Raw genomic sequence first — 13896 nt, 5'->3', positions numbered from 1 at the left:
ACTTATATGTTGTCTCCCGTAAAAAGGCTCTTTTATCGGAAATATAAAAAAAAACATGGTAACATTATAAAATATTCTAGCTGCCCCGTACCTTGAGATCCCCTGGAATGTCACTTTGACAATGACGAAACTTTGTTTACATTTTTTCCGTGCAATTAAAAATCCGGTTTTTAATTTGGATGAGCGTGTTCTTAGAATCCATATACTTTTTTAGATACGTGATACGAGTATGATCTAAATAGTTTGATGAAATATTTTTGGACGAAATTGAATAAAAAGTTTTGCTACTATTTCTATTATTCCTTGTTTTTAACTATAACTTGAGTGAGCCTCTATACAAATAGTAATAGTTTTTAATTTTCCGTCTATCAACAATAACAGTTATTGTTTTTGCTTCTCAATTCAGCGGTTTAATTCAGTCAAAAAGTCAAAAGACACAGCTTATTACTATCAGTTTCTGTGAAGCAAGCTTTGCTCTCCTAAAAGGTGACTCGTATTCAATATTGTTTCTTTGTCTCCAGGATTTTAGTCCGAGCGATAAGCTATACGGTCCATGGTCTGATCCCCGCGTCGTGCGTGTTCGCGGACCGATATAACCGCGAAGAAGTGGTGCGCTCACTCGGCAAGGAGGTCAACATCAACCCACCACTCATGCTGGGCCAGCTGCCTGATACGCCGGAAGAACTGCTCAAACTCGATCAGGTACTTTGCAACTGGTGGATGACGCACAATCACGCAAGAATAAGACTTACTTAATTAATACTGACGCACTAGATCAGTGACTCAAAGTGACTCTTGGCCTTCGACACTAGTTTCTCCCAGTTTCCTTGTTCTGTGCGTCGGGTCGGGGTGGCACTCGGCCAGCTGATCTTGGTGAGTTAGGAATAATGATAGAATACTAAAATGCTCAAGAGACGAAATAGGACATTTGACGGCTTAGGCATACTAACAAAAACTGACAAAAACTGGACTGAATACCGTAAAACAACTTTAGGCACATAGGTAATAATTCAAAGATCCAAATGAGTGATGAATTCCCTAAACGAATTCATGTAATGTAAATATATGTAGGTTTATGACTCGCTTCAGAGCTGTGATGCAAAAGACAATAATGTTCGTTACGCATACCCGACGGCACGCTACTAATCCGCAAACATAATTAAATACCGCCACGAATTTGTGCAATCCGGGTACACCGTCAACATTTTGCACCAACAAATTTAATATAGCCCAAAGTCAATTTAATATCTGACCTGCGGCGTGCAGCGACCGTAATTTCACCGAAACTAAAACTTATCGCCGACCCGAATACCTGGAGCTATCAATAAATCGAAACGTATAAAGGAAGCAATCTATCGACTATACACGACGAGCACAGCCCCTCATTCAGCATTAATCTTGAGCCGAACTCGAAATAGCAAGTAAATTAGCACTAAAACCTTTTCTCCAGGCTGCGATTGTTTTTTCAGTTCCCAATTACGAATAAACGATGCCGCCGCTTACAGCCGTGAAACATTAATGAGCTCCGTTAGTCGCGAGGCAGGCAGCACAGGCAGGGTGACGCCAATCAGGCGAGGCCTGTGGGGGCGCCCTGTCGCCGTCTTGGGACTCAGGACGTAGAGCCCTGCTGCACGCACGCAGTTCTACTTTTATTGAAACCTATACTGATACATAAAACGCGTGTGAAGCAGTTTAATTGAGGGTAACAAGCAAACTTGAGCTCATCGCACACCCAACTTTCTAATTCCAAGAGAAGCAGTAATCATTTTGGACTGTAGATGAATGTTCAAGTGATCAATAGTTAAAGTCCACATTTCAGTTATTTATTCTAATGTAAAACACTTTGTGTGTAAGAGGGAACTTCTTTAAAGTCGTATACAGATCACGCCAACTTTAGATGTATTTACACAATTTGCGAGTAATAAAACACTGCCAACTGTCTCTTTCTGCGACACACGCGGAATTACGTAGGTACTTATTTAGTTCAGCTTTAAAACATTGATGGAATTTTGTCCTGTCCCGAAAGCCAAAGCTTCCTTAATGTCTCACGTCTAATCACGGTAATGGACTACAAGTTAGTGGCGAAACTATTTGCTCGGAGACACGTCTGCGAACTCCAAGCCTCGGCTAGATGAGGATCGCATTAAAATATTAACTCGAGCGCAAACTTTGTTTCATAAAATTATTTCATGTGATATGACTTTCATGACATTTGACTTGCGGACCTAGCCACGTAATGGAATTCCTAATATCATAAATATGATCTAAACGGTCCCTTTTCTCGCGTAATTTAAAATGCATAGAGGTCATTTACATAAATTGTGTGCGGAATACCTGCTGTTTGTGTAGAGAATATTTAAAACGTAATGCTAGTATGAAAATATCTGCCATGCATTTCGCGTTCCGAAATGTAAATTCAGGAATTTTAAATACAAAAATAGCAATCTGTTTTTACACTTGAAAACCAAATTCGGGCCGAGCTTTGTTTTGTTCATCAATTTTTGTGTTTAGTGGCTTAATAGCAAAGTTTACCGAATCCAGTGAGCTGCCAATTTTCATTAGGTGCCTACCGTCGGAGATCACAACGAAGAGAACGAATGTAAGTGGAAACTTTGGTGGGCGCGGCCCGTCGCCCCTGAATTTCGAATGAGCATTAATTTTGTACAGCTAAAAGTCTGAATTCACGAAAATAAAGCGAAGCAGAACGCTTTGTACAGTGGAACTTTAATATCACGCAGCTCTTTATGCATATCTGTAAATAAAGGAGAACGTTGCAACTCTTTGTTTTATAACTTCATTTATTATGTACTACCTACATGTTATTTGAACAGACTGAAAATTGTACACCAATATTTGAGAGCCGGACCATCCGGGCCGGCGTACTTCGTATTTATGCTATCTGTGTAGTGAGTTCAAAAATATATCAAAACCAAACCGATAGTTAAACATATACATGCATTAAACATAGATTGGTACTACCTCTCTATGATTGATTCCTCTATGGATGTCCATGGTGACACCTAATAAGTTGAGCCGTTTATTTTTTAGTCATTATATTAAAACTGACAGAAAATCTACAGAAACCTTAAGCGAAACAGACACAACAACGACTTTGTTGTGACTTTTCAAAAGGAAAATAACATGAAAAGCGTCACGTTAATGCAAAATTATTAGATAGTAAACGGCTCGACAAAAAGCGTCTATTGCGATGTCTGTTCAATATTCCACGGGCTCCGATATTGACAGCTCTCCATCCCCGCGACGTATGCTTCCTTCCCTCTGACATAGTATCCGTACATTGTGGAATAGACTCTCCTTAGTAACGCGCTACTATAGGTAAGAAGATTTCGTTTCGTTTCTATGCGGTATTTTTCGGAACGATGACCTAAATTTACCGATGGTTGTTTTAAATGAATCTGATTCTCACGCTTAGTGTGTGGTGCCCATGTCCTAGCAAAAATATTTTTTATAACAACATAGCCTTGTCCGACTCGCACTTGATCGGTTTTTTTAGTGCCGTATATAAGAACTGTTTAATGATAACAAATACCCTATTCACGAATAAGTTAGGGAATTAAATCTGTCCGATCAAATCAGTATTTAATAATTTGATCTAGCCGCTACCGGTGCGGCGTTCGCAGATATAACTCCATCAAAAGTTAACGACGCACTTGTAGGTAATTCTTTTTTTAGAGTGGCTTCAAATTGTCGCAGAATTATTAACGTGAAGCGACGCCCGACTCTTGCGCGACCCGCGACATCGACCTAACGCTCATAACTTCATTCTCTCCTCCCAGAAGTTTACTTTTCTTCGCATTCTTATGAATTCATAATATCCCCGGAACGAGTAAACTGTCTTAAGTCGCTCTGTATGTCAACTCCTAGTTAGTCATTCTGAGAACAAATATTCAAAGTCACTCCGGAAAACTTGAAATTTCCCGATGGTCACCTTTGTAACCTACTTTTTTCGTTACCTTTGTCCTTATTCTCAGAACCGATTTTTTGTTGCTCTATCTACATCTTGAGATACCTAGAATGATGAGTAACCTGTAAAGGGACATTACGTTTTAGTACAGACACAGTGGCTCAAGAAAACTTTTTATGTCTGCTTTATTAGATAGTAGTACAGCCGTAAACTCGTTTCTCATCAGACGAAATGCCTCTTTACTGGTGTTTTGTATCTTACGCAATAGCATGCGTGATCGTGACTTTTACATTTTATTTTTGCCTTTCAAAACTTTATTACTTTATCAACAATAGTAGATTGTACAACAAAATCATAAAATGAGCCATTTTACCCAAAACGTTCATATAGCTGTTGTTAACACGTTGATAGACACGTCGAGAGGAAAATGGGTTTAATGCTCGATTTTTACACTTTGCTTTACACTTACCTACATTGCGAGGAAATGACAACAGTGGAAACAATTGCTCACTTTCTTACCTTTTATTTTTTACTAGCCGTTACCCGCGACTCCATCCGCGTAGATTTCGTTTTTCACTGTCCCGCGGGACAAAAACTAGAGCATTAAACCCATTTTCCCCTCAACGTGTCTATGTCTATCCGCTCTCGCCGTACCGGCTCGGGTGACTATATGAACGTCTCGGGTAAAATGGCTCGTTTTATTGCTCTTATTGTACAATCTACTATTTCACTTCTAATGCTCGTAAACTTCGTAGGTATTTATGCTGGATCTAGGTAACATAAAATTTACTTTTTTATGCTCTAGTGCATAAAGTTCAATCTTCGTCTAAGACTCGTTTCGTTGTACAATCTACTATTAATTCACACATTTTCGTACAATTTTAATGTAGCGCGAACTGTCCCTACTTAATATTATAAATGCGAAAGTAACTCTGTCTGTTACACTTTCACGTCGAAACCACTGAACCGATTTAGATGAAATTTGTTATATTGATAGTTTAAGCCCCAAGGATGAGGGTGCCACCGCGCGATAACCTAGATCCGCGCAGACGAAGTCGCGGGCTTAAGCTAGTTCTTAATAAATCTAGCCACTCTTGCTGGCAGGTTATAATAGGTACCATTAATTGAAATAGGCAGGTCCAGTTTTGAGCGGCAACGGGAGTAACGGGACGGATAGAGTGGATTGTCGTGTCGCTTCAATTTAGATATTATTGCGAGCGCTGTCAAATGGCTCACTCTCGCAAACTTATTACCTCCACTCTACGACCCGTAACAGGGATCGGTTGTCAAATTGAAACACTGCAAAACATTGTGCTTTATTTTCTGGTAGTCTATTCTATCCTTTAGACTGGTCAGGTTACTACAAGTATCTGACGTAAAAAGACGTAGCTTAGCAAATAATTGGGAACAGAAATGATGTACCATTTGGACATAAAATGCCTTCTGGCGAGATCACAAATATCTAGGTACTTATAATAATGTTATTATCATATTTATAAATATACCGACGTGGGATTTCATTTTGCATAGAATTGTGACCTGTTGACTCATCCAAGTAGTATTTTTGTAGTTGCCACAGGATTATAAACATAATATTATATCCAGTTTTCTCCTCGTTTAAAAAGTAGCCTAGTTTTCTGCTCCCATGGGACTTTCGTAAAATCCCTTCTTAGTGCACCTCGGTTATACCTAAGGTAATACTTTGATAAAGGTATGTGTAGTAATACCATATACCGTAAATATCTATATGCCACAAGTATCCAGCTCCAGGGATTTAGGCTCTGTATTAAGTCCGTTCCGTAGCCAGTCGGTAAATATACTGTTTTAAAACTCAATTTTAGTATTTACTATGTGGGTAACTGAAACGAGCGATACTAAAAAAATACAGCTGTTTGCTGTAATTTACTTAAAAAATACGGAGGGGATTTATGCTTTCTTGCAGAAGTTCAGCACTATCGGAGGTGGAGGCGAAACTCCGTTACAATGAATACATGCGTTACTTTGCGGAGGTCCATATTAAAGTACAATTTTTTTTTCGCCGCTACCAACTGTGCACCACAGTTCTTTGCGACACATACATATAGATATACACGCATGGTAACATAATATTTATATGTGTTGCACAGACGTACAGACGTAGCTATAATGTTCTACAGTTTGCAGCGGAGAAACAAGGCAAAAATATTGTAGTTCGTTCTGTTACAATAATACAAGAAGTTCAGTGATCAACGTAATCCGTATTCATTCACACTTAGGTTTAGGTATATACGCATTGGTAAGAATATTTTCCACAGCGACTAGAGCTCTTAGTTGCTTACGGAGATGGAAAAGATAATGAGTGGCGTCCCGCGAGGGAGTGGCTTATACGCTGATTATATTTTTGATAGCCACGACCAAGATAGATTGCTTCCTTATTCCCTAATCCGCTGATAAGTTACGCGTCTCGCACCATTAACTGCTAGTATATATTGTCTTAAGGTAACAATTAATGGGGACGTGTAGGTAAGCCAGGTTTTATAACCTAATTTTATCTAGGGAAGTAATGGCTTTAGGTGCTTTTATTTGCTCATCTACAAGATTATTAGGTACTTACCTACTCAATTTGCCTAAAGAATTAAGCAATAGTTGGCAAATAAATACGAAACAAAACAAATATATAATATTAAGAATTTTAACTAGAGAATTCCCTTAAATTTCTTTGTTTTAAGTTTTATAAATTCTTATCTTTCATATTTTTCTCTTCCAGGTATTCATAAAGTCGGAACTGAAAGTTGGCGTGATATTCGTAAAAGAGAATCAATACAGCGAAGAAGACATCCTGGACAATAATGAAAATTCGCCAATGTTTGAAGAGTTCTTACAAGTGCTCGGGGAAAAAGTGCGATTAAAAGGTCTTCATACTTTCCTTGATCTTATGACAAAGTAATGGAACGCAAAATAGCAATTCTTATATTATTCATTTTTTTTTCAGGTTTCGATAAATATAAGGGTGGATTAGACACGGTGCACGATCTAACTGGTCTTTATTCGGTTTATACTAACTGGAGGGGCATTGAAATAATGTTCCACGTGTCTACATTATTGCCTTACGAGCGTCATGACCCCCAGAAACTTCAGAGAAAACGGCACATAGGGAACGATATCGTGTGCGTCGTGTTCCTTGAAGCTGACAACACTGCATTTTCCCCGGCCTGCATCAAGAGTCATTTCTTACACACGTTCATATTAGGTATGACTGTAATAAATATTCTTTACATTGTGTGACTTTATCTCTTTGCTTTTCAAGGAACTGTCCAAAAATTAAGTAGGAATGCATTGTTTTTTTCTTCTCTAACACTACCTATTTTCTTGTGGTAAGACCCTGGCGAATTTTTCAGGACTTTTTAACGTACTTACCTGTTATTAGATTCTTAGTGGTTCAAGTTAGTTGCAAGTGTTAGAAACTTCCATTAAACTCGTGAAGATTTTACGCTTGGATTAGCGATCCGAGACTGAAGCATGAAGGGATTAATGGGATTTAGCTAGATATTGCTCAAACTACTTTATTGATCGCTGGGATAATACAACAATGATATGGAAAACTTTAAAACCTTGCACCTGCGTTACCAACATTTAAATATTGAGTTTGACGCTGAGATTAGGACATAAACAGTTGTATTATACTCGTAGCCTATATAGCGCATTTAGCAAAATAAATACTACGTGGAGACTATCGGTGAAATACGGGTGATAAGATTACAATATGCTTGCTATTGAAATGAGCTCTTTCCAGGCATAAAATAATGAAAGGTGCAATATTTTCTTCAAATTTAAATGGGAGTAGGTATTGGCTGATATGATGATGTTGAAGGTACTCGTAAAGTAATGTCGCTTTAGTTTTCGCTTATAGATAATTCGTATATTTTTTCTTGCTCATTGACGAAAGCCATTTAAACTATTTTCCAGTCCGAGTATCTGCCAGAATAAAACGGCGGCCGACACGGTATGAGGTGTCGGTGGTTACACGCGATGAAGTCGGCGCCTACAAGCCTTACCTCTGGGAGCAGAGCGTCTTCGACAAGGGCCCTATGTTCAGGTAGCTTCTTTGTTCATTCTGATTTGTATGTATACATATATTTGCATGCTATGCTTACTTTTTGATGCACACTGCAAATACTTAAAGATAAAATAGAAAGTTCCACATTAACAACTTAATATCGGCTCACAAGAGCTGGCACGAATGAATTGAATGAGTGAACGGTAATGTCTATGTATGCATCACAAAATGATTAAATACAGGTTGGTTCAATAAGTGATATTTGTATTTTAAGAAGTATTGCGTATTTGGTTATAAAATATTAGAATGCGCCTGTATAAGAAAGAACGGCACTCACACAAGTAACAAGTGACGTTGCTTTCGTTCAATTCATTCGTGCTAGCTCTTGTGAATCGATCTATTCATTGTCATCTGCCACTCCACTCACGTAACAATCAGCACGTAAAATACTTACTTTAGTTTATACTTTTTTAGTTTTACTGAAAAGTTGCGACATTTTTATTTTGATTTGTCTGCTTTACAGAGAATGGCTTCTGACAAAGATAGTGAACGGCGAAAGAGCATCCTACTCCGCTCCGAAATTCGCGCGAATGCAAGAACGTACTAGGAGTCAAATGCTGGAAGACATCGTAGCCAACTTACAGAATCACGCCGAAACCGGACAGATACCAAAACCATACAGAAGAGGTACGTTCGTCGTCAAATTTGATCTAAAACTCGATATTGATAATTTAATTTGCCCGGTTAAAACTTATAGGTTCGTGCCGGGTCACAAGACTTTATAATGTCTTAAAATCATCTACGTTATTTCGTAATAACTGATATACCGATTCTTATTAAATCAAAGGAAATGACATCGATCCAATCAATTTGAAAGTTGTTGTAACTAAATTATTATAGGCAAATATGTATTTCGAAGGAATTCATAAAGACAATAATATTTTGCTAACATAACCTTGAAAGAGTTTTTTGCATAATATCTATAATATATTTGTTGCCAAAATTATAAGCATCTTTAATTAATTTTAATGCAAGGCTTGCGTCTGAGGTCATGGGATTTACTACTTTGGGATATACTTTAATGAACATTTTCACTTCTCATGCTCGTAAAGTTCGTATTTATGCTGTATCTAGGCGACATAAAATGACTTTTTCACACCTCTCCTTCAGAAACGTAACTTATCCTCCCTGATGAGAGGGAGCAAAGTGCAACTTTTCTGTTCAAGGCTTTTCTAAGTGTTTTATTGCAAATGCCATTTTTTGAATTGATAATTGTAAAGCCACGCCTTTTTCTACGCTGGTTGATAAATTATTTTCATCTTGGGCGTTAACATTTGAATCCCTCATTACGCTCAGGATTCTACTTTAGAATCCCTCGCTACGCTCAGGATTCTATTGCAGAATCCTTCGCTACATTCTGGATTCAATATGTACGCCTTCGCCGTAAATACACCATTTTGCTCCCTTGTGACACAAATAGAACTAATTATATTTATGCTCTAGTGCATTAAATAAAATTTTCGTCAAAGACCTATTTAAGACCAAGGTAATCAGGCGGTGTCAACAGCCACAAATAAAAAAGTTTCTGCATATTTTTTAAATATTGATTAATTTATACTTTAATTTATACTTTTAATTTACAAACTAAAAATCAATCAAATCAATCAAAATAAATCAGTAAAGGTGGTAGGACCTTGTGCAAGGTCCGCCCGGATTGCTACCACCATCTTGCTCGCTAATCCTGCCATGCAGCAGCAGTGCTTGCACTGTTGTGTTTCGGCGTTGGTTGTAAAACAGCCGGTGAAATTACTGGCACTTGAGGTATCCCATCTTAGGCCTCTATGTTGGCAACGCATCTGCAATACCCCTGGTGTTGCAGATGTTTATGGGCGGGGGTGATATCTTATAATGCAGGAGACCCACTTGCTCATTTGCCATCCAGTCGAATAAAAAAAAAGTAAATTGAAAAAAAATAGAATTATTATAATCACGGAGCGGAATTTCTCATAGCAAAAATCAAACGTCAAAGGAATTGAACATAAGTTTTATCGACTATCGATAAATATTTCAGCAATTAATAAAACAGAAAATAGTAGGTACTTTTAAAATAGCACTTTTTAAGTTAGTTACAATTAAAATATAAAGACAGCTCAAGCTCTTTCTCTTCTTTCAAATTAACTTTACATTTAGAGCAGTATATCGTTGAAGAATCTTTATTGTAAATAAGTAAGGGATGTTTTTTTATCCATTTGTCAATCGTTTTTCTTTTAGGATTAACCATTTTAATAACACGGGAATGACTGAGAAAAACTCAAGCGACATAAATGTCATAATATGTGACGTTGACGCGATTTATTTTATTTTAATATGGAGATGAAAGTCGCTTATCAAAGAGGTCAAATGTTACAGAATAATGTTAAAGGCGATAACAAGCAAAGAGTCGATTCGATAACATCGATAACTGGAACAGTCGATAAAACTTATGTTCAATCCCTGTGATGTTTGATTTTTGCTATGAGAAATTCCGCTCCTTGATTATAATACATAAAAAATAAAAGGTACATAGAAAGTGAACAATTTTTTCCACTTCTGCTTGTTTCTGTTGCTATTTGATTTCCTCTCAATCGAAGTAAAAAGCAGAGTGTAAAACTCGAACATTAAACGCATTTTCCCCTCGCCGTACCTACCGGCTCGGGTGGCTAATGAACGTATCGGGTAAAATTGCTCGTTGTATGCTCTTGTTGTACAATCTACTATTGTTATATGTACCTTTCTCTTGGCACTTAATGAACGAACTTCTATGTACATAACACGTCGCCTTAAAGTTCTTTGACCTTTCTATCATAAGCGAGCTTCATTTCAACCTAAAGAATATACACTGTTAAATATAGGTATATCCTACAAAAAATATCATTGAACTTACAGTCGCATGCCTTCTCCACCCACCATCATTTAATACCTTTAACCTAGTCGCCAGTCCGTCATCTACCTTTATCGGTGGACCTATCAACATCATATTATCAGCCTTAGGACGTATACCGTTGGATATAGCATCCCCCCACCCCATAGACCTCCAGTTGCTTCGGTTGGAGCCAGCCTGCATCCACCGTGAACCCGCGGCTTTAACCAGGTCATCCGTCCATCTCTTTGGTGGCATGTACACCTTATTGAAACTTTCAGTTCATCGTCATCACATGGAAACCGTCCATTTTACCACCATCCATCCCAGCCTATATACGTCCCACTGCTGGGCACAGGCCTCCTCTCAGAACAAGAGGGCTTGGGCCGTAGTTCCCACGCGGGCCCAGTGCGGATTGGAAACTTCACACGCACCAATGAATTGCTTCGCTGGTTTGTGCAGGTTTCCTCACGATGTTTTCCTTCACCGCAAAGCTCGTGGTAAATTTCAAATGTAATTCCGCACATGAATTTCGAAAAACTCAGAGGTGCGAGCCGGGGTTTGAACCCACGACCCTCTGCTTGAGAGGCGATAGGTCAAACCACTAGGCCACCACGGCACTTACCACAATGACTTTAATTAGTCTTTCTAAATTTACAGGATCATGGCGTCCCATCGGCCATATGCGGCCATCGTCTCCCCTCCTAGACTCTGTCAGAGATCAGTTCGAGGACTATGATCAGCTGGCGAAGGATTTCACGCGCGTGTTCCTCAACAACGAGCTGAATATAGCCACTAATGCGCAGCTGTTTGACGTCGTCTTTCTCGTGGGCCAATCCAAGCAGAAGACGAAGTTTATTGGCGTGAGGGCTATTTTAGGCGTCAGAAGTAGGTAAGTTGGCAAAAGGAATAGTAGATTTTTGTCGTGGCCTGGAAGGAGGCAATTGCTGGCTGAGTATGTGTATTTAACGGACGAGCTTGCGAGTCCGTTTAACTAATACGAAGCCAGCAATTGCTATTCCAGCCGAGACTAATATAAAGCTTTTCTCAAAAATGGTGAATAATTCTGGAATAGAATAAACTTTTCCTCAAAATATATTATAAAATTTAATTTTATTCCCATATTTTTTTTATGCTTTCCCGCCTTTTTTCATTAAAAATAAACTGCAGGTGTATTTTTCCACCGAAAATACCACAAGCTATTTCAGACCCAATAGATAAAGTCCGGAGTTCCAACAAAATATCTGATACCGGCCATTAGACTTGGCCGTATACGATTTGTGCCAACATTTCCATGGCCTTTTTAACTTAAAAAAAAATGTGACTGATTGCAGGCGCGCTAATTCATTATTGTCGAGCTAGCGCGCCTGCAATCTTTTTAACTTTTTAATTTTTCGCTGACCATAAACTATGCACTTCACCTTCTGATATGTAAAGAATAATGTCAACTTTTACGGACATTTTTGAGAAAATTGTGTTAAATATACTGTACTCTTAACCACCTTCTAGTTGACCACTCTAGATAAGCCCATAATCTCCTTCTTTTTCTACCATTGGAAGAATAAAAATAGACAACGTCTTTATCCCGTCATACGTCTACCAAATTTCTAGTCACAATAGTGACTGTGACTACCTTTGTGTAGGTGCTGTGCGTTATTAGTTAACGCATTCACTGCCACCGACGCATATACGTGTTTGCGAAACTTCGCCCAGTGCCGCTGTCAAATTATTCATAGGTACATTTTGAACGCACATGTGCGTCGGTGGCACCAGTGGAAGTCAGGTGGCAGTGAATGCGTTAATCACGTTTTATACTTTTAATAAAACTCCTAATCTCAACTAATATTATGAAATTGACAGTGAGTGTGTTTGTTTTCTGCTTTTTTTTTGTTACTTAAAGTATTCCAACGGTGAAAAATTTGTTACGGAGATAGTTTGAGCCCTAGGGAACGACATAACTTTTTTTACCCCGGAAAATCATAAGTAGGTACCTACCCGCGGACGCGCGACAAACTAGTCGCCAGCCGATCGTAAAATCCGCCCAATCACGAAGTTCCTAGGCATATCATGAAACGCCGCTATTTCATGATTTGGCCAGTTTAGGCAGATCACGAAATTCCTAGGCATATCATGAAACGCCGCCATATACGCTCGCTCGGCTCGTGCGTTGTGGAAACAGTTCATACTAACCACTCCTCGCTTCGCTCGTTGTACCTATATTTTTCTTTTTTTCTGCATATCTCGATGTGCCCGATATAGAGCTAGGAATATCGACAAATTGTTTCTCTGGCACATCGTGATATGCCTGGCCAACTTTTAGGTATATCATGAAATGGGGTCATTTCAAGATATGCCTAGGAATTTCGTGATCTGGGTTTCGGTTTCGTGATTCGTGGTTTCGTGATTTTACGATTGGCCACCGACATTATATACGTTACCAACACGTCAAAAATATCTATACACCTTTATGGCACTAAACATAATATTATGATCAATGTATACAGATTTTGACGCTACGGCTATTTATGCCCTTGACTGTACAAAACACATAAAAATAGCAGTTTACATTGGGACAACAGAAGCAAGAGTAATTCAAAGATTCGAAACCTAAAATCTGAAGAGAAATAAATATAACAGTAAAGATACGCACATGGTTTAATAGATTGATAACCAAGGGTGGAAAGTGACCCATTTCACCTGAGATGTTTCTAGCGCTCGAACGAAGTAAGAGAGCCAATAGTTCGAGGGGAAATGGGTAATTTCACCCGAGTTAGACACTCTACTTTTCATTTCGACTGTGAGGAAAGTAAAATAGTACAAAAAAAATGAGAATAATAATAAATTGAATTTCAGTATTCAGTAAATTGAATTTACTTATATTATTATATATATTAACCTCCAACGGTACCTTTTCGATCTGGCCACTTGCCACGACCGACTATAAAAAAAATCGAGTTGGTCAAGACAAGGAGCTTATATACCTACAAAACTGGAGGTTGAACGCCGAACGAAGAAGTTTGACCTTTATTACTTATT

General features: G+C 38.4%; 1 protein-coding gene across 1 annotated transcript in view; it reads left to right on the top strand.

The window, feature by feature from the left end:
- rsh (Rap GTPase activating protein radish) overlaps window positions 1-13896 on the top strand; it is a 204271-nt gene that overhangs the window by 183201 nt on the left and 7174 nt on the right. The window contains exons 12-17 of the mRNA XM_074090187.1: window positions 522-702; window positions 6672-6816; window positions 6897-7154; window positions 7871-8000; window positions 8485-8648; window positions 11521-11752. Coding sequence (XP_073946288.1) covers window positions 522-702; window positions 6672-6816; window positions 6897-7154; window positions 7871-8000; window positions 8485-8648; window positions 11521-11752 — 1110 coding nt within the window. The remainder of the gene's footprint in view (window positions 1-521; window positions 703-6671; window positions 6817-6896; window positions 7155-7870; window positions 8001-8484; window positions 8649-11520; window positions 11753-13896) is intronic.

The sequence above is a fragment of the Choristoneura fumiferana genome, chromosome 7 (genome assembly GCF_025370935.1).
Source record: "Choristoneura fumiferana chromosome 7, NRCan_CFum_1, whole genome shotgun sequence".
NCBI classification, from domain to species: domain Eukaryota; kingdom Metazoa; phylum Arthropoda; class Insecta; order Lepidoptera; family Tortricidae; genus Choristoneura; species Choristoneura fumiferana.
This window is presented reverse-complemented; position numbering and strand designations above follow the sequence as displayed.